The 21,773-nt window shown below is 41.1% G+C and overlaps 1 protein-coding gene across 16 annotated transcripts in view; it reads right to left on the bottom strand.

Annotated features, from left to right (window-relative positions):
• ZNF283 (zinc finger protein 283) overlaps window positions 1–14,292 on the bottom strand; it is a 36,881-nt gene extending 22,589 nt beyond the window's left edge. For 3 of the 16 annotated variants that reach the window (XM_078360040.1, XM_035287282.3, XM_078360043.1), the window contains exons 1-4: window positions 3,968–3,997; window positions 3,511–3,666; window positions 3,178–3,262; window positions 992–1,055 (exon numbers count right to left, since the gene is read on the bottom strand). Coding sequence is in view for 7 of the 16 variants with exons in the window: in XM_035287282.3 (XP_035143173.1) it covers window positions 992–1,005 (14 nt within the window). In the remaining 9 variants the exon portion in view is untranslated. Of the gene's footprint in view, window positions 1–991; window positions 1,056–3,177; window positions 3,263–3,510; window positions 3,667–3,747; window positions 3,998–13,096; window positions 13,249–14,239 lie in introns of those variants that run through there. The other 13 variants (XM_078360038.1, XM_078360042.1, XM_078360035.1 and 10 more) reach the window with 6 other exon arrangements.
• Window positions 14,293–21,773: the final 7,481 nt, after the last annotated feature.

The following is a 21,773-nucleotide window of genomic DNA, read 5'->3' as shown; positions in this document are numbered from 1 at the left end:
TACTTAAATATCTACAACCATAACCTTCTTATTCTACCTCCTGGCATTTATACCTGTCCTTGGAAATATTATCTGTAAAATATATTTTTGGTAAGATGGCTGTATATTGGAGATTATTGCCATTGTCTGTAGAGGTAACCTTTAAAATTCTAATCTAATTCTAAAATTCTTTCTTGCCTGCTAATTCATTTTTAAATGACATTTCTATAATCCCAGAAGATGTCAATAGTTGAAGGTTTTCAAATAAGGGACTCACTAACACTTCCCTCTTCTCTCCAAATATTCAATATTAACATAAAAGCTAGATCTGGATTGGATTTCTTTTTCAAACTAAGAACTAAAGAGTCTTCAATTCATTTACATTACCCATTATAATAATTTTATTCTGCAGAAAAAAAAACCACACCCATAGGCACAAAGGAAAAAATATTTAAATACGAATATTCCAAAGTGCCGAGTGGCTCACACCTGTAATCCCAGCACTTTGGGAGGCCAAAGGAGTCAGACTGCTTGAGCTCAGGAGTTCAAGACCAGCCTAGGAAACATGGTGAAACCTCATCTCTATCAAAAACACAAAAAATTAGCCGGACATGGAGGCACACACCTATGGTCCCAGCTACCTTCCCTCTGAGGTGGGAGGATCGCTTGAGCCTGGGAGGTGGAGGTTGCAGTGAACCAATATCACACCACTGCACTCCAACCTGGGTGACAGAGTGAGACAGTATCTCAAAAAAGAAATTAAAAAAAAAAAAAAACCAAAACATTAAGAATGATTAACTCTAGAGGATGTGATTTTCAGCTTTTTTCTCTGTATGTCTCCTGATTGCTGAGTTTTTTTGACCGAGCCTGCATTAATTCCATAATTGGAAATATACACATTTCCAAATATAAAAAAACTGAGTGACAGGAGTGATATATTTCAGTCATTAAGAAAACTGAACAAATGGGGCCAACACTAAAAATCAGTGGGCCTGAAACAATTTACACCTACCAGCTCTTGAACATCCTGTAGCTGTTACTCTTGGCAATGAGACATGTTCACTGTCAAAATTCTCCTGTAAATCAACACAAATCAGATAAACCACCTTCAAAGGCTGAGGAAGGAAATAAATGTGCATAAAGAGAATGGTATTTGGTACAGGGTAGATGCTCAATAAGTGGGTGCGCCTCTCTACTTCTTCACTGAATGACCAATTAAAGTAACATTTTAGATGTAATCTTTAAAATATGTCTTCCAAACCCTGTCTTATTAGATGGGATTGATATGTAACAAAATATTCTTGAGCACTTTCATCCATAACTATAATGATTCCTTAAAATTGCATCATTTATATTTCTCCTTCGATTCTTTATAAACTTAATTTTTATTAGGTGCATATCATTCCATCATTAGATATACTGCAATTTACTTGACTATTTTCATTCTATTGGACGCTAATTTTTTCAAGCTCCTTCCCTGAAATTACAATCTTTTTCCCAGAACAACAGAGAGAGATCTTTTTGGGTCATGGTCATTTTTGATAACCTCATGAAATTATAGACACTTTGCCCAGTTAAAAAACACATTTACATATATTTACAAGAATTTGGTCTCAATTTCAAGGGGTTTTGGTCACCTGGAAGCTTGTCAATGGAACAAGAAGACCTCAGTTAAGATTTCCTGTTCTAAGGCTGGGCACAGTGGCTCACACCTGTAATCCCAGCACTTCAGGAGCCTGAGGCAGGCAGACTGCTTGAGTCCAGGAGTTCGAGACCAGCCTGGGCAACATAGCAAAACCCCCATCTCTATGAAAAACACAAAAAAAACTGGCTGGGCTTCATGGCACGTACCTGTAGTCCCAGGTACTCAGGAGGCTGAGGCGGGAGGATACCTTGAGCCTGGGAGGCCAAGGCTACAGTGAGCCATGATCATGCCACTGCACTCCAGCCTAGGCAAAACACCAAGACCCTGCCTCAAAAAAAAGTTTTCCTGTCTGAGATCATTTGAGCAACTGGTCACTTTTAAAAAAAATTTGCAAGCACCCATTACAATCAACTTCACACTTCTATTACTCTAATCTATAAAAAGTTGATGGGAAATAATCCAGAAAAGCCCAGTAACAGCAACTCAATATTCAGTAACAGCAACTCAATATTCAGTAAGCCCCTATCATGGGGACGGCACTGCTCTAGAAAGCTTCATACATAATAACTCATCTTACTTCATCACACCTCCATTAGGTAGCTACTATTCTGTCCCTAGTTTATAGATGTATCACAGAGGGCATGAATCAATTGTCTAAGTTCACACAGCTAGCTACCAACAGGCAGAGCCAGGATTTGAATTCAGATACTTTAGATCCAGAGCCTTAATTTTAACTACAACACAAGACAGCTTCTTACGTGCCACACAAAGCTGGACTTGAAACAATTCCTGCTTGGCAATGCTACAGACTTCTACCCAAAGATTATCTGAAGGTCCCCACTCTTGGCGCAAACCACAAATCTCTACGCTCAAAGCTCAATCATATTTCCACCACTAAAAGCCTCACAAAGCAGACAACATTGTCATATACTGCCAGAAATGTTCCCTTACTTAAAATCCCTCAAACCTTGCCTTGCTTTAAGAATCATGACTATGCGCCAGGCGTCGTGGCTCACACTGCAATCCCAGCACTTTGGGAGGCCAAGGCCAGAGGAACACTTGAGCTCAGGAGTTCAAGGTTGTAGTGAGCTATAACTGTACTACTGCACTCAGCCTGGGCAATAGAGTGAGACCCTATCTCTAAAAAAATAAAAAATGTTTAATAATGACTACAGAAAAGATGAAAAAAGAGCCTGTCTATGACACCACGTAATTACTAATGTCTTCAAATAATTACAGTCCAAAATAAAGCTCTAACAGCAATCTACAAGAGGTGCCTTTCTATACCATCATAATGCAGTGCAGAATTCGAACAATCTGGCATATGAACAGGTGGGTAAGAATTGAGAAGAACAATAGGGAGTAATTGGGAGAAGTATGCACCAGCATGGCGGGTCATTTGACTGGGAAGACCCAGTTAAGATATTTTTGTCATTTGACTGGGAAGACCCAGTCAAGATATTTCAGGCCAAGGAAAGAAAAAGTTCTCATGACCGAGAAGCAAAGGTAATTGAATGCATATGTATAAAAACTGTACGTATAAAAAACCTCACCCAAATCTTGATTTCTAAATATGCAAAAATCCTTTTCTCCTCTTCAAGCTCCTTAGAAATCTAGAAATCTGGCAACCTTGCAGCACTGCAGAAAAACAGTAACATAAGACACCAGCATTTCTAGCACACCACAGACTTAATTTAAAAAGACAAAACGTCCTCTAGGGTCACTTCTGCCTCCATCCACACATAACCAAACGGAAAGAAAAGGGAGGCTAGAGTCTGTCTCTGTGTTGAGGGCAACTCTTTGGGACAGCGGTCTGGTTGCAATGGCTCTGAAACATTTCTCTCGTCACCAAAGAGCTCGTAGAGGCGCCTTTATAGGAATCCTACCTCTAGAACTTCCCCAGTCAAGAGCCTGTCGCGAGGACACTTCCAGATCTAAAATTCTCATCCTTCTTGCTTGAAACGTTCATTCTGGGGCTTAGCATAGACTTCTTTCTTGCGGTCATTTAACTGTGGCAGGCCCAAAGACAGGCTAAAGGGAACCTAGAGCATTTGGTCAAAGCAAATCACACAAATACGGGCACACACCCCATCACCCCGCCACACATTCACAACTGCACCCACCTCCGCGGAGACACGCCCCGGCTCTGCCATGCCGTCTGAGACACACTATCTCTCGGCTCCTCGCGTTGCACACAGGCTCGAAGACTCGGCCCTCCCCTGACCCAGCGCCCCCGATACCTCCCCCACCCTCACTGCCGCTTCCAATCCGGTCCCAGTAAAGCCCGCCGAGCCCTCCCAGTCTCACCCGAACTGATTACTTCTACGCACTCGGCCAACTTACCACACAGAATCCAAGAACCTTGAGAACACCGGAAAAGGACCCGGAGCCCCGTGGTTAGTTTGGACCCAGAGGCTTATGGGAAACGAGAGCCGGGAAATGCTCGCAGGTTGGAAGCTGAGCCACGGGGAGTGCTTCTGGCAGGCAAGCTCGCCCCGCCCCTAAAAGGCCTGTGTCCCGGCGACTTCTGGGAAATGTAGTCCACAGCGGGCGAGTCCCCGGAAGTTGAAAACGGGAGATCAGGGATGCTCCCAGCATGCAACTCAGCTTCCTCTGTGAAAAGCGATTTTCTGAAGACGACTGGGAGCTCTAGCCTTTGCTTGAGGGTCTTTGGTGTTGACTGAGAGCGAATTAAAAGGTTCTCAGCCTTCGCTGAGGAACGCATTCTGGAGTCTAGAACAGGCGGAGATGGGACTGGGGTGTCTGGGGAGCAAGCAGGGGAGTCCGGGGTAGGGTCCCTGGAAATGAACTGAGCGACACCACCAGTTTACCAGGGTATGAGCGCCTGGAACAGTGTCTGGCCTTTGAACAGACGGGTGTGTCTTGCTGTGAGGGAGTTTGTTAGTCCGATTCGGTGTGTGGGACCCTGCATGGACCTGTTTATGTTCTTGGGATGGTTTCTAAGTTTATGCCTGTGAGAGTCTGTTTCATTAGGTGTGAGATGAACCGTTAGGATTTTATGTGCCATTGTTGAAAGACAACAATAAGTGGTCGTGAGTGGATATTGTGACTGTGGAGTGCAAAGGCGGCCATAAACAATACGCAAGCAATCCAGCGTGGCTGGTTCCGGTACAACTTTATGGACGGTAAAATTTGAATCTCATTCTTTTTTTATAGAGTATGAAGCCATTTATTCAGAAGCACACATTCATACACCAAAAACAATGCTATATATTATCTGTCTCTCGTGTGTGCGTGCGTATGTGTGAAAAAATGTTTTAAAGGAGACAACTAACTGATTGGGAGGTTACAGCAAAAAGATTAGGGGTGTGATGGTGTGGTAAGAACCTTTGGATATAAATATTTTTTTAAAAAAGAGGATTGCCATGCCGGGCGTGGATTACGCCTGTAATCCAAGCACTTTGGAGGCCAAGGCGGGCGGATCACCTGAGGTCAGGGGTTTCAAGACCAGCCTGACCAACATGGTGAAACCCCGTCTTTAAAAATAAATAAATAAATAAAAAAGAGAATTGTCTAAAAATACTAAAGCAAAAATTTATATTAAAACTAACAGAAAAAAGGAAGTGTTGCCTTTTAAGGGCTCTTTCTGGTCACTGATATCACCTCTCTCACCCTCTGCCATCTCTCACCTCCTGGTCTCTCTTGCTTATCAAGAAAAGACTATGGCACTTGGATCCCAGCTTTTTTCCTGCCTCAGCTGAGGTCGCTACCCTGGTTGATTCCCATCATCCAGTATCATGGGTCTGAGTCCTCATCTGCAGGGTACTACAGCTCTCGGCATCCACTCCCATTTTTCATCTGGAACTTCATTATCACCAGCATCTGCTCCACCTCCAAACCACTGGTGGGAGCAGCCTCCTCTCTTCTCATATTACTTGCTCAATGACTCCTACAAGTACTACTTTGAATATGTTGGGGGTCTTTGGTTTTTATAAATTTTTTATTTCCATGGGTTACTGGGGAATGGGTGGTGTTTGGTTACCTGAATAACTTCTTTAGTGGTGATTTGTGAGATTTTGGTGCACCCATCACCTGAGCTGTATGGCACCCAATTTTTAGTCTTTTATTCCTTACCCCCTTCCCGCCATTTACCCTGAGTCCCCAAAGTTCATTATGTCATTCTTATGCCTTTGCATCCTCACAGCTTAGCTCCCACTTATGAGTGAGAACGTACAATGCTTAGTTTTACATTTCTGAGTTGCTTCACTTAGAATAATAGTCTCCAGGCTGGGCACAGTGGCTCACACCTGTAACCCTAGCACTTTGGGAGGATGAGGCAGGTGAATCACCTGAGGTCAAGAATTGAAGATCAGCCTGGCCAACATGATGAAACCCCATTTCTACTAAAAATACAAAAATCAGCTGGGCATGGTGGTGGGTGCCTATAATCTCAGCCATTCGGGAGGCTGAGGCAGGAGAATCACCTGAACCCAGGAGGTGGAGGTTGCAGTGAGCCAAGACCACTCCATTGCTCTACAGCCTGGGTGACGAGTGAAACTCCATCTCAAAAAGAAAAGAAAAGAATTATAGTCTTCAGTGTCATCCAGGCAAATGCCATTAACTAATTCCTTTTTATGACTAAGTAGTATTCTACTGCATACATATACTACAGTGTCTTTATCCACTCATTGATTGATGGGCATTTGAGTTGTTCCAAATTTTTGCAGTTGTGAATTCTGCTTCTGTAAATATGCATGTGCAAGTATCTTTTTCGTATAATGACTTCTTTTCCTCTAGATACCCAGTAGTGGGATTGCTAGATCAAATAGTAGTTCTACTTTTAGTTCTTTAAGGAATTGCCACACTGTTTTCCATAATGGTTGTACTAGTTTACATTCCCACCAGCAGTGTAAAAGTGTTCCCTGTTCACTGCATCCATGGCAACATTTTTTATATTTTTTTATTATGGCCATTCTTGCAGGAGTAAGATGGTATCACATTGTGGTTTTGATTTGTGTTTCCCTGATTATTAGCGATGTTAAGCATGGTTTCATATGCTTGTTAGCCATTTGTATATCTTCTTTTGTGAACTTACTATTCATGTCTTTAGCCCACTTTTTGATGGGATTGTTTGCTTTTCCTTGCTAATTTGTTTGAGTTCTTTGTAGACTTGGCATGTCAATCTTTTGTCAGATGTAGATTGCGAAAATTTTCTCCCACCCTGTGGGTTGTCTGTTTACTCCGTTGACTGTTCCTTTTGCTGTGCAAAAGCACTTTAGTTTAATTAAGTCCCAGCTATTTATCTTTGTTTTTATTGCATTTACTTGTAGGTTCTTGGTCATTGGGTTTTCCAATGCTTTCCTCTAGAAGTTTTACAATTTCAGATCTTAGATTTTAGTACTTGATCCATCTTCAGTTGATTTTTGTATGACGTGGGAGATGAGGATCCAGTTTCATTCTTCTACATGTGGCTAGCCAGTTATCCCAGCACCATTTGTTAAATAGGGTGTACTTTCCCCACTTTGTTTTTGTTTGCTTTGTCAAAGATCAGTTGGCTGTATTTAGGTTTATTTCTGAGTTCTCTATTCTGTTCCATTGGTCTATGTGCCTATTTTTATACCAGTACCATGCTGTTTTGGTGATTATGGCCTTATAGTTTGAAATCAGGTAATGTCATGCCTCCATTGCTTAGTCTTGCTTTGGCTATGTGGGCTCTTTTTTGGTTCCATATGAATTTTAGGGTTTTTTTCTTTTCTAGTTCAGTGAAGAATGATGGCAGTATTTTGATGGAAATTGCATTGAATGTGTAGGTTGCTTTTGGTAGTATGGTCATTTTTACAATATTGATTCTACCCATCCATGAGCATGGAATTTGTTTCCATTTGTTTGTGTCATCTATGATTTCTTTCAGCAATGTATTGACATTTCCTTGTAGAGGTCTTTCACCTCCTTGCTTAGGTATATTCCTAAGTATTTTATTTCATTTTATATTTGCAGATGTTATAAAAGGTGTTGAATTCTTGATTTGGTTCTCAGCTTGGTTGCTGTTGGTATATAGAGCTACTGATTTGTGTACATTAATTTTGTATCCGGAAACTTTGCTGAATTCTTTCATCAGTTTTAGGAGCTTTCTGGAGGATTGTTTTCTAGGTAAACAATCATATTAACACAAACAGCAACAGATTTGACTTCCTCTTTACTGATTTGGATGCCCTTTATTTCTTTCTCTTGTCTGATTGCTCTGGCTAGGACACTCAATACTATGTTGAAGAGAACTGGTGGGAGTGGGCATCCTTGTCTTGTTCCAGTTCTCAGACAGAATGCTTTCAACTTTTCCCCATTCAATATTATGTTGGCTGTGGGTTTGTCATAGATGGCTTTTATTATATTGAGGTATGTCCCTTGTATTTTGATTTTGCTGAGAATTTTAATTATAAAGGGATGCTGGATTCTGTTGAATGCTTTTTCTGTGTCTATTGAGCGGATCATGTGATTTTTGCTTTTAATTCTGTTTATGTGGTGCATCACATTTATTGACTTGCCTATGTTAAACCATCCCTGCATTCCTGCTATAAAACCCATTTGATCACGGTGCGTTATTTTTTGATATGTTGGATTCAGTTAGCTAGTATTGTGTTAAGGATTTTTGCATCTATGTTCATCAGGATGTTGGTCTATAGTTTTCATTTTTGGTTATGTTCTTTCCTGGTTTTGATATTAGGGTGATACTGATGATTTAGGGAGGAGTCCCTCTTTCTCTATCTTGTGAAATAGTATCAATAGGATTGGTACCAATTCTTCTTTGACTGTCTGGTAGAATTCAGCTGTGAATCTGTCTGGTCCTGGAATTTCTTTTGTTATTGTTGGTAGAGTAGCCTTGCTTTTGTTTTTCTGTGGTGTCAGTTGTAATATCTCCCATTTCATTTCTAATTGAGCTTCTTTGGATTTTTCTTTCTTCTTTACTTGGTAATCTTGCTAATGATGTATCAATTTTATTTATCTTTTCAAAGAACCAGTTTTGTTTCATTTATCTTTTGTATTTTTTGTTGCAATTCCATTTAGTTCTTCTCTGATCTTGGTTATTTCCTTCTTTTGCTGGGTTTCAGTTTGGTTTGTTCTTGTTTCTCTAGTTCCTTGAGGTGTGACATCAGATTATTGAATCTCATTATTCTGCAGTCACAAAATGCTATTAATCTTTTTTAAACTCTTTTTAAAATGCAAAAGCCATTCTTACCCTTAGCTCATTCACCATAAAAAGCAAATGACATTCACGCCTGTAATCCCAGAACGTTGGGATGCTGAGGAGGGCTGATTACCTGAGGTCGGGAGTTTGAGACCAGCCTGACCAACATGGAGAAACCTCATCTTTACTAAAAACACAAAATTAGCTGAGGGTAGTGGCGCATGCCTGTAATCCCAGCTACTTGAGAGGCTGAGGCAGGAGAATTGCTTGAACCCGGGAGGCAGAGGTTGCCGTGAGCTGAAGTCTTGCCATTGCACTCCAGCCTGGACAATAAGAGGAAAACTGTCAAAGAAAGAAAGAGAGAAAGAAAAGAAAGAGAAAGAAGAGAATGAATACTGAGGGCAAAGGCTTAAGGGAAGAGAGAATTCTGAGAGCAAAGGCCTGGAGAGGGGAAAGTGCTTGACGACTTTGAGAGGGAAGGATAGAGGATCAAAGGGGTGGAAGCATCACTTTCTGGTGTCCATTTCCTCTTCTGTGAAAGCTTAGTTCTGATTCACAAATATCATTTGGCTTGATTTCCTCCTCTAAGAGTTCTCTGAGACAGCTCAGATGACTGGCATAATTACTGACCCCCTGCAAATCTAGATGTATTTCTTTTTCCCTCAACTGTGAAGGATATTTTGCCCAGCATGACAATCACTGGTGGTATCCTACCCAACAGCTATCTTCTACATTCATGACAGAATCACAATTTTGGTCCAGGAGCCTGAAGAAGATAACGAGCTTCCTGTATGCCAGATCCATTGACACATGATTCATAGGAATTAATTAATTCAAGCAAAAACAAAAAGCTCCCCCTCACCCCGCCAGGAAAAAACTGTATATGGTATTAGTGTTCTACTGGATCATGCCAAGGAGAATAAATGAAACACACACAAATTTCTAAATGCTTGCCTATGTTCTCCCAGCTATTAAAATGGTAAGGTAAGGCTTTGAACTGAGATGGTTGTGTTTCAGTGTCTTGGAGCATAGTCACTATTCTGTTAAAAAAAATCCAAGGTGGGGGGCGGTGGCTCACGCCTGTAATCCCAGCACTTTGGGAGGCTGAGATGAGTGGATCACAGGGTCAGGAGTTCAAGACCAGCTTGGCCAACACGGTGAAACCCTATCTCTAAAAAAAAAAAAAAAAAAAAAAAAATCCAGATGATGGTAGTAATTATCCCACTGAAAGGTGAGAAAACTGAGTTGAAAAATGTTTATTTGCTAAAATTTACTACTGATTAGTTTTAGAATATAACTTTTAAAATACTTAAATTTTCAATGTTTATCCTTGTGTATCTTTTTTCCAAAAATTATAAGCACCCCTTGCATATTCTCATCTAACCTGTATTTTTCATTTCTTAATAGCTTATGAATATTCTTCTATTTTGGGCAAGGTAATCGTACATTATCATATTAGTGGCTCCCTTGTTACTTATTTTATGGAGTATCAAATTTAATTTACCTGTATATTTTTGTTTTTTCTTTAGGTTTTTTTTCTGTTTTAACTAATTTCCTGTAGACCAGGGTTCCCAGTCGCTGGGCCACAGATGGGTAGTGGCCTATGACCTGTTAGGAACTGGGTCACACAGCAAGAAGTGAACGGTGGGAAAGTGAGCAAAACTTCATCTGTATTTACAGCCACTCCCCACTGCTTGCATTACTGCCTGAGCACCACCTCCTGTCAGATCAACACTGGCATTAGATTCTCATAGGAGCACAAGCCCTTGTGAACTGCACTGTGATGGATGTAGGTTGCACATTCTTTATGAGACTCTAACATCTGCTTATCTCTCACTGTTTCCCATCACCCCCAAATGGGACAGTCTAGCTGCAGGAAAATGAGCTCAGGGCTCACACTTATTCTACATTGTGGCAAGTTGTACAATTATTTCATTATATATTACAATATAATAATAATAGAAATAAAGTGCACAATGAATCTAATGTGCTTCTATCAACCCGAAACCATCCCCAACTTCCCGTCTGTGGAAAAACTGTCTTCCACCAAACTGGTTTCTGGTGCCAAAAAGGTTGGGTACCACTGCTATAAAGAATGTTTTATATATTTTTCACTGCTTCAGTAATTTTCATGGACTACATTTCTAGAAATGGATTCCTGAATTAAAAGAGATGCTTCTCTTAAATTTACGTAAAAGGACTCTCAGAAATGTTGAAAGTGGATTCCTCCCACCAAAAATATTGTGAATGAATATCTTCTTAAAATTTGCAATTCTTTTGACTCTTTCCTAGTCCTTAGACCAATGATAACATTTTATTTGTATAATATTCCCATATCTTTTATTTCTCATAAGCTTAGACACACGTTCAAATATTTATTGGTCATTTTCAACTTTTCCTTTTAAGAATCTATATATTTTATCTATTTCTATACATTTTTGTATTTATCTATATGTTGATTTGTTTTAAATTTATTGGTTATCTATTGGTTGTATCTAAAATATTTTCCCTTAGTTTATTTGCCACTTAAATTTGAGGGAGGGAAGTTTACTGAAACCTACTTTATATTTTCTATAATTTGTTAACTATTTACTTCATAATTTGTGTTTTGGCTGTCATACCTACACACCAAAATTATAATCACATCAATTTGTAATTTGATAAGTACTTTTTTTTTTGAGACAGAGTTTCACTCTTGTTACCCAGGCTGGAGTGCAATGGTGTGATCTCGGCTCGTCGCAACCTGTGCCTCCGGGGTTCAGGCAATTCTCCTGCCTCAGCCTCCTGAGTAGCTGAGATTACAGGCACACGCCACCATGCCCAGCTAATTTTTTATATTTTTAGTAGAGACGGGGTTTCACCATGTTGACCAGGATGGTCTCGATCTCTTGACCTCGTGATCTACCCACCTAGGCCTCCCAAAGTGCCGGGATTACAGGCTTGAGCCACCACGCCCGGCCTGATAAGGACTCTTGTAGTCTACTTTTAAGTTATACATACATGTTGTAAACTTTATTTATTTATTTATTTATTTTTTGAGATGGAGTTTCTCTCTTGTTACCCAGGCTGGAGTGCAATGGCGTGATCTCGGCTCACCGCTACCTCCGCCTCCTGGGTTCAGGCAATTCTCCTGCCTCAGCCTCCCGAGTAGCTGGGATTACAGGCCTGCGCCACCATGCCCAGCTAATTTTTGTATTTTTAGTAGAGACGGGGTTTCACCATATTGACCAGGATGGTCTCGATCTCTTGACCTCGTGATCCACCCGCCTCGGCCTCCCAAAGTGCTGGGATTACAGGCTTGAGCCACCGCGCCCAGCCCCACTTTATTTTTTTTAATGTATGAGAGACGGAAGTTACTTTATTTTTCCAGGTGGTCAACAACACAGATGATTGTTTTTATGTAATACCATTACTGAGATATAATTCATATACTCTACAATTCACTGATTTTAAATGTACAATTCAGTAATTTCTTTCTTTTTTTTCCTTTGAGACAGAGTTTTGCTCTTATTGCCCAGGCTAGAGTGCAATGGTGCAATCTCGGCTCACTGCAACCTCTGCCTCCTGGGTTCAAGTGACTTTCCTGTCTCAGCCTCCCGAGTAGCTGGGATTACAGGTGCCCGACACCATGCCTGGCTAATTTTTGTAATTTTTAGTAGAGATAGGGTTTCACCATGTTGGCCAGGCTGGCCTTGAACTCCTAACCTCAGGTGATCCGCCTACCTCACCCTCCCAAAGTGCTAAAATTACAGTGTGAGCCACCACACCAGGCCAAATTCAGTAGTTTCTAGTTTATTCAAGGAGCTATGCAGCCATCATCACAATCAATTTTAGAGCATTTTCACTGCCCCCAAAAGACACCCATACGCGTTAGCAATCATTCATTTTCAGCCACTCCATGGGCTATAGGGATCTTTTCTGTTATTGCACTCTTTTTTTTTTTTTTTTTTTTTTAAGACGTTGTTTTGCTCTTGTTACCCAGGCTGGAGTGCAATGGCGTGATCTTGGCTCACTACAACCTCCGCCTCCTGGGTTCAGGCAATTCTCCTGCCTCAGCCTCCTGAGTAGCTGGGATTACAGGCACATGCCACCATGCCCAGCTAATTTTTTGTATTTTTAGTAGAGATGGGGTTTCACCATGTTGACCAGGATGGTCTTGATCTCTTGACCTCGTGATCCACCCGCCTAGGCCTCCCAAAGTGCTGGGATTACAGGCTTGAACCACTGCGCCTGGCCTTGTTATTGCACTTGATCTGTATTTATTTTATGTAATAAACATGCATTGCTTTTGAAATTACAAAGTAAAAAATGTTTTTAAAAATACTTACGTTGGGATTTTACATTGATCCAACTGATTTCACTTTTTCTGATGCCATGATCAGTTCCTCATTGTTTTACTTTTTAGTCACTCAAGTAATTGCATGTTCTAATGCTTTTCAGACCAGATCAGGTGCATTCAATGTGGTATGGTGTTCTAATGCTTTTCAGTGAGGAGATAAAACAGAAATGAGGGAGGTCTTTTAAATTAAAGTAGTTCAGTATTTCAACAAAGAGCAAGTCACTACAATAGTAGAAGGTAGCCAAAAACCTTTCAAAATAATAAAAATATTTATTTGGATTTAGCAACATTCAGCTAATTGTTGCAGTTTTTAAATATTCAAACAACTGATGATAATGTCAGAAATAAAAGTGTCCCCCTACTCATTCCCTATCTACAGAAATGACCAAAGTTAATATTTTCAGGTATTCTTCTAGATTTTTCTGTACACTGGATGTATGTATAAAGACACAGCTACTTCATACAGAAATGGGATCATACAATCCATATAATTCTGCCATTTGCCCTTTCCACTTGAACACATTCTTCCACTTCATGTCAGTTATAGATTTAGTTCATTCTTTTTAATGTTGAATTATTACCTACACCAGTACTGTCTAATATAACTTTCTATGATGTTAGAAATGTTTATATCCATCTTGTCCAATACAGTAGCCACAAAAGCTAATGAGCCTTTGAAACGTGGCTAATGTAAGAAACTGAATTTTAAATTTTATTTAATTTTAATAAATTTAAATTTAAATAGTCACAAATAGCTACCATACTGGCTAGCACGGACTAATAGTGTCTCAAAAAACCAACATTGAGGTTGATTTCAATTCTTCAGTACTACAAACACGGCTTTGGTAAGCATTACTGTACCCACAGCTTTGTCTTTCATGCCAGCATTTTCGTAGGCTAGATTCTTGTATGTAAAAATGCTGGTTGCTTAGGGTTTGCTTTCACACTTTGTGAATGCTACTACACAAAACTGTAAAAAAGCTATAGTCATTTCCACCAACTATATATGAAAGTTCTCATTTCCCCACATTCTCAACAATATTGTGTACCATCTACATTTTTTGTTTTTGAAATTTGCTAACTGAAAAAGAAATATATCATCTGTTTCCGTAATCAAATTATTGCCTCTCACCTCTCCTCTCACCCTTCAATACGCGCCCTGCTGTGTGCCCGCGCCTGCGCACTGAGAGCACCGACTACAACTTCCGGAAATCCCCGGGCCGCGAGGTCCCAAGGCACTTGGGTTTCCGGCGTCTTCTGCGTTTTCGGTCCTGGACTACAATTCCCACAGGCCACCGGGCCGAATGACCGTGGGTTTCTGAGGCCCTTTGCGTATCCTAGTGGTTCTTGTACTCCGCGTGTGAGCAGGTAGTTTCGGAAGGAGACATCGAAGCAGGGCGAGGCGACAAGGACTTTGCGACCCAGTCGGCAGTGCGAGTGAGGGTGGGAGAGGCAGTGAGGCGAATGCGAGCAGTTGAAGAAGTTGACAGTGTAGCTGGGTGTGAAGAGGGAAAGGGGTGGGCAAAACAGGGTCGGGCGTCTCCCTGGCCGCGTGTGATGCACCGTCCATGGTAATGACAGACCCTACACATAGTGTAGGGGATGTGTGTCAATATTGTGTGTGTAATAGAACCAAGGATGTGCCCTGCCTTTCGGATGGTAATGTTGTGTCTGCATGAGAATGTGCATGACCGGGCCGGGATGTCTTGTGACACATGGAAAGGTGTGTGTGTGTGTGTGTGTGTGTGTGTGCATCTGTCCACATGAAATGGCCCTGGTATGTCTTCATGACCGCCTGTGTGCTCATGACAAAGCAGGTGTGTTTCTCTGTGACTGTGTGACAGACTGACTGTGTATGTGCGAAAGAGAAGAAAGTGCTCGGTGTATGACAGGACTGGGATAACTCTGTGACTGTGACACAAGCGTGTGGGTTGGTATGTAGTATGACAGCTGCAGTATGTTTTTATGATGGCATGAATGTGTCCTGTGATATGTGACAGGTCTCAGGTGTATCTCTGTGATTATTTGGTGTGTGTGTGTGTGTGACCTGTGAATGTGACAAGTCAGGATATGTCTCTGTGACTGTGTGTGACAGACATTGTGCATGTTTGTTGGCTGGTAGCTTGTATGAGTTTGACAGTGTATGAAAAGTATGTGAAAAGTTAGCACCTGTGCATGTTACAGGGCCAGATGGGTCTCTGTGACATTATGTAGAAGGCTTGTGAATGTGCATATTGTGTGTGGGTCTGTGGAAGTGACAGGGCCAAAATGTATTTGCATGACTATGTGACAGTTCTTATGTACATGTGAATCATGGTACATGCAGTCTGACAGATACTATGTGTGAGGGCATCTTTAGGTTAGACAAGTCAGGCTGGCTTTCTGTTTATGTGTGTGTGTGTCTGTAAGAAAGAGAATTCTGTATGTGTGTGTGTCTTGAGCATCTGACTAGTCAGTATATGTGTCTGTGGGACTATGCTGACACAGTTGTGTGTGGGTACCTGTGCACATAACAGAGTGTGTCTTTGTGACTGTACATAACATATTGCATGCATATGAGTGACAGGTCTGGAGTGGATGGTCTGTGTATTATAGACATTGAGTACATGTAGGTGTCTATATGATTATCAGGGCAGGGATATATGTCTGTGGTATGTGACAGATACTATGTATTTTAGAGAGGAGTGCATGTGACAGGACTAGGTGTATGTTTGTGACATTTTGAATGGTTATGAGGCTACAACTGACGTAGGATGTGCTTTGTGACTTACTGAATATATATATATTTTTAGTATGTCAAAGTTAAATAAAACATAGACTAATGTCTGAAATTAAAACAATTTAGTTAAGTAGAAAGAATTGCATTGGGTATACATGCAGACCAGGGGCTGTTTGGTATGTCTGAAGAACAAAGAAAAGATTAGAGGTTTTATTTTTTAAATGAGAAATGTGGCCAGGTGTGGTGGCTCATGCCTGTAATCCAGCACTTTCGGAGGCCGAGGCAGGCAGATCACTTGAGGTCAGGAGTTTGAGACCAGCCTGGCCAATATGGTGAAACCCCGTCTCTACTAAAAATACAAAAATTAACTGGGCGTGGTGGCAGGCGCCTTTAATTCCAGCTACTTGGGAGGCTGAGGCAGGAGAATTGCTTGAACCCGGGAGGCAGAGGTTGCAGTGAACCGAGATTGCACCACTCCAGCCTGGGTGACAGAGCAAGACTCCGTCTCAAAAAAATAATAAAAAGTTAAAATAATTTTAAAAAGAGGAAATGTGCAGACAGGGAGAATGTCACCTGAAGGCTGGAGTTATGCTGCCACAAGCCAAGGAACACAAGCGTGGAGCAACCATCAAAGAAACTATCCAGAAGGATGTACTTCCATTCACACCTTGATGAATATTTACAAATAACCCCAAATTTCACATAAGCCACCCTAAATTACAGCAGCAGAAGCAACAAATAACAGGACTAGAACACCAAGAAATTTAGGATTACACGTTAATAAAAGAAAGAAAACCTATCAAGCCAGACTGCTACCTATTATACCAACAGCAGTTTCCTGGTTCAGACAATGTACTAGGATTGTGTAAGCTATTGTCATTGGGGAAACTGGGTGAAGATATATGTGAACTCTCTATGCTATTTTTGCAACTTCTTGTGAGTTGAACTATTTCAAAATAAATTATGATTTTTTAATTTAGGTATTAAATTTATTGGATACAGGATATGACCAAAATAAGTTCAACAGAAGGGAAAAGGTGGCTCACACCTGTAATCCCAGCACTTGCGGAGGCCAAGGTGGGCAGATCACCTGAGTTCAGAAGTTTGAGACCAGCCTTGGCCAACATAATGAAACCCCTTCTCTACTAAAAATACAAAAACAAGCTGGGCATAGTAGCAGGCACCTCTAATCCCAGCTACTCAGGAGGCTGAGGCAGGAGAATTGCTTGCACTCTGGGGGTGGAGGTTGCAGTGAGCTGAGACCACGCCATTGCACTCCAGCCTGGACAACAAGAGCACAACTCCATCTCAAAAAAAAAAGAAGAAGAAGAAGGGAAAACTGAAGAGAATGAAGATTAAAGCCTGTGTCCAGCTTGAAGTTAGAAAACAGAATAAATACAAAGAAAGTTGTTTGAAGTCAACAATAAGCACAAGTTAAAGAAATAGAAAACACAGATCGAACAGAGGCTCAATGCCCACAACTGCTGATTTGAAGTGATCCACTTCTGAGATAATTAAAAAGAGATTATTTTACAAGATGAATAAAAAAGAGAACTGGCACAAATAATATTAAGAAAGAAAAAGACTACACAAGAAAAGAAAATATTTTTTGAATTAGACTAAATTTGAAAACAGAGGAAATGGTCAATTTCCTAGAAAGCTGTAACTTAAAGAACTGACAAGAAGAGATAGAAACGTTTAATAATAGACAATTAGTCATTAATGATACAGCATCAGTAGTTTAGAATTTAAATTCTAATCATCACCAGGCTCAGGTAATTGCATGCAAGAGTTGAATTAGGGAAGAGTTCAGACACATCGTATGTGTCACTTCACATCCTCTCAGCCTCACCTGTGCCTGGGGCCTCTGGAAACTTGTTTCTCTTGATTCACTGCTGCAGCAACATTTCTGCATGAACTCAGACCAACTCCACATAGGCACAAGCAACAACAGAGCCTGACCTCATGCCTGCAATGGGCACTGCTTGTCTCAAGCCCTAGGGCTTTCCTGTTGATGCTGATGCATGAGACGTTACAGAACCTATTAAATTATCCACACATGACCTGGAAGTACAGTGGAGTTAGTACTCTCTGGGACAAACCTTTCATGAATAAGTGATAGGAGCCAATGGATAAATTCACCTCCCTTCTTCTCCTCAGGTAGTTGGTCGTAAAATTCAAAACTAAGCAGTCAGTCACACGTGATAGCAAGCAGTGGCCAGCTCAATAAGACCTTCATGCAAACGTTCCCCAATTCCCTATCACACTACACTTTTCTCTCACTCCTGCTTCCCTGGAATTGTACCTGCTGATAAAATAATAGCACAGAAACTTCTCTGGGTCCTCCCTGTAGGGAATGTAAGCTAAGGACTGTTTCCAGGAGAGACCCTCTAGATCCTTGTGATAGAATTTTGAGTTTGATTGCTTATCATGTTTGGCCCAAGTCTGATCTCATAGTGAGTTCAGTGAGTCCCTGAACTCACCCTATGGTTGTTTTCCTCTACCCTTTAACATATATTGGGATAGAGATGCTTATCTTCTGGTAGAACTCATTATAGTGGCTTCCTAACTTGTGAACCAAGAGTCCTTATGGTATAAGGGGCCAAGCAGAAACTCTTGAAACTCAATAATGTGTCATGGGAGGAATTGCAGAGATTGTATCATTATCAAAAAGTTAGAGGATGCAGGATTATTTGTCCATATCAGATCCCCATTCATTTCACCTGGTGCCTGAAAAAAACCTGCATGACTGAAGCTAGTGGTTATGGTAGGTTGAAAAAAATCCACAAATTCTTCCCATTCCTGTGTGTGTATACTCTTTGCAACATGACTTTGCAGCTCTTCCTTCAAAGGTGGAGTCAGTTTCTCCACTCCTTGAATCCGGGCATGTACATTTGATTTTCTTTGGGTCATTAGTAAATGTGACATATATAGAGGTTTGAAAAACACTCACCGAATGGAAACTGATTTCTTGTTGCATTTCGAACCCAACTCCCATGGGTTCAAACAAGTCTGAACTAGACTAAGGGATGATGAGAAACATAAGGTCAAATTATCCTCATGCCCCCGCCCCCCAATAACCAACCAACCATTAGAAATTTGAGTGAGGTCTGACTATACTATCCAGCTGCAGCCATACCAGCCCAGAGCAAAAGAAATGCTCAGAAAGCCCCAGAAGTATGAGAAATAATACTTGTAATTTCAAGTCTCTGTGTTTGGGAGTTACTCATTGTATTAGTCTGCTTTCATGCAGCTGATAAAGACATACCCGAGACTGGGTAACTTATAAAGAAAAACAGGTTTAATGGACTCACAGTTTCGCTTACCTGGGGAGGCCTCACAAATACGACAGAAGAGCTAAAGAGAACAAAGGGATGTCTTACATAGCAGCCAGCAAAGAGAGAAAGAGAGCCAAGCAAAAGGGGTTTCCCCTTATAAAACCATCAGCTCTCAGGATACTTATTCCCTACCACAAGAACAGTATGTGGGAAACCACCTCAGAGATTCAATTATCTCTCACTGGGTCCTCCCACAACATGTGGGAATTATGGGAGCTACAATTCAAGATGAGATTTGGGTAGGGACACAGCCAATTCATATCACTGATTATGTGGCCAAAGCTAATTCATAGTGACTATTTTAAATGTAACCAATTAGCAGCTTCAATTTCAGCTGCTATGTCAGATGTGACGTCTTCACTGGAGTTGACCAACCTTGTTTTTAGTTCTTGGTATGTGCTTAGTGATCTGACAAATGTCCTTTTGATTTGGGTAGAAGAAAAAAAAAGAGAAAAGTGATCTGACAAATGTATTTTACCTGATCTCTGACACTTAGGAGAATCAAAAGCCATTCATGTGTGCGTAGTAAGGACTGCAGTACTGTCTTGCCCCAGGTTCCTGTTAACCATCCTAATCTCCATCATATTATGGTCCTCAGAGGTCTTGATTATCTTTACATTCTGAAGAACATAACACTGGTTCATTCCACCAATAACATCATGCTGATTGGACCTGGTGATCAGGAAGTGGCAATCACCATAGAAACCATAGTAATGCAAATGGGTGACAGAAAGAGGAAGATAAACCTCATGAAAGTTCACTAGCTTACCGCATCAGTGAAAATTTTAGAAGTGCAATTGTCTGGGACATACCATAATATCTCCCTTAAGGTAAAGAATAAGTTATTACAACTCAAACTTCCTAAACTGTTAAACAGGCACATAATTTGATAAGCCTCTTTGACATTTGAAAGCAAGAGATAGATACATGATAGAGAGATAGATAGATAGATACATAGATAGATAGATAGATAGATAGATAGATAGATAGATAGATAGGGTGGGACATGGTGGCTCATGCCTGGAATCCCAGCACTTTAGGAGGCCAAGATGGGTGGATCACTTGAGGTCAGGAGTTCAAGACTAGCCAACATAGTGAAACCCCCTCTCTACTAAGAATAAAAAAATTAGGCATGGTGGCGCATACCTGTAGTCACAGCTACTCAGCTACTCAGGAGGCTGAGGCAGAAGAATCGCTTGAAGTCGGGAGTCAGAGGTTGCAGTGAGCCGAGATTACACCACTGCACTCCAGCCTGGGTGACAAAGTGAAACTACATCTCAAAAATAAAATAAAATAATAGATAGATGGGTGTATATACATGTGTGTGTATATATATATTTTGTTTATATGATTTATATAATACATAAATCACACTTCAGAATAGTGTTCCTTTTTTCTCTTTTCTTCTTTAATAGTTCTAGGTGTCTTTTATAGCTGGTTTTTGTTTTTGTTTTAGACAGGTCTGGTTCTATTGCCCAGGCTGGAGTGCAGTGGCACCATCACAGCTCACTGTAGCCTTGACCTCCCTGGCTCAAGTAGATCCTCCCACCTCAGCTCCCCTCCCTCCCTCCCTCCCTCCCTCCCTCCCTCCCTCCCTCCCTTCCTTCCTTCCTTCCTTCCTTCCTTCCTTCCTTCCTTCCTTCCTTTTTTCTTTTTAAGAAATAGGTTCTCACTATATTGCCCAGGCTGGCCTCAAGCAATCCCAAAAGTGCTGAGATTACAACTTGAGCCATCATGCCTGGCCTGGAATATTATTCTGACTCATTTTTCAGATAAACTTGAAGGCTGCTGAGTTTCAAAGCAGGTGAGAGCTCTACAGCAGGTGCAGCCTGTGATGCAATCTCCCTGTCCCTGAGCCAGATGAATCAGCAACTTTGATGGTGTCAGTTCCATCCGTAGTAGTTGGAGCTATTATGTGGAGTCTCTGGCAAGATACAAAAGCAAAATTACAGCCCCTAAGGTTCTGAAGTAAGCCCATTCATTATGCAGCATGTAAGTGCTTTCAATTTGAAAACCAGCTGCTGAGCGCTAATAGAGTGTGGTTTTGACCATGGGACATCAAGTATCTATATGATTAAAACTACCTGTCATGAGTTGGATATTACCTACTGAGTCATAATGTCATTTAGGCACGTATGAATTCATTGTAAGAGGTCTAGATAGCACAAAAGAGTTACACAGACAGTTCAGACTCTCACGTCGTTGACCTTGGTTGCAGCCATGTTGTCCTCTCAATTCACATTCATGACCTCATATGAGATTTTACTGTAGGAAACTAAGGAAGAAAAGGTCCAGCTCACAGATGGATCAGTATGATTGCTATATTTTGGGAGCTGAACCTGAACTACCATGTTACAGGACCACTACTCAGAGGTGGTCCTGCAGGCAGTGGTGAAGGTAAATCCTGGTGTGCAGAGCTGTGATTGGAGATTTTCACTTAAGTTTGTTTGTTTTAGAAACAGATCTTTCTCTGTTGCCCAGGCTGGAGTGCAGTGGTGGGATCATAGCTCACTGCAGCCTCAATCTCTTGGGTTCAAGTGATCCTTTCATTTCAGCCTCCCAAGTAGCTGGGGCTACAGGTGTGCACCACACCTGCTAATTTGTTTTAA

This window comes from Callithrix jacchus, chromosome 22 (assembly GCF_049354715.1).
Source record: "Callithrix jacchus isolate 240 chromosome 22, calJac240_pri, whole genome shotgun sequence".
In the NCBI taxonomy this organism is placed as follows: domain Eukaryota; kingdom Metazoa; phylum Chordata; class Mammalia; order Primates; family Cebidae; genus Callithrix; species Callithrix jacchus.
This window is presented reverse-complemented; position numbering and strand designations above follow the sequence as displayed.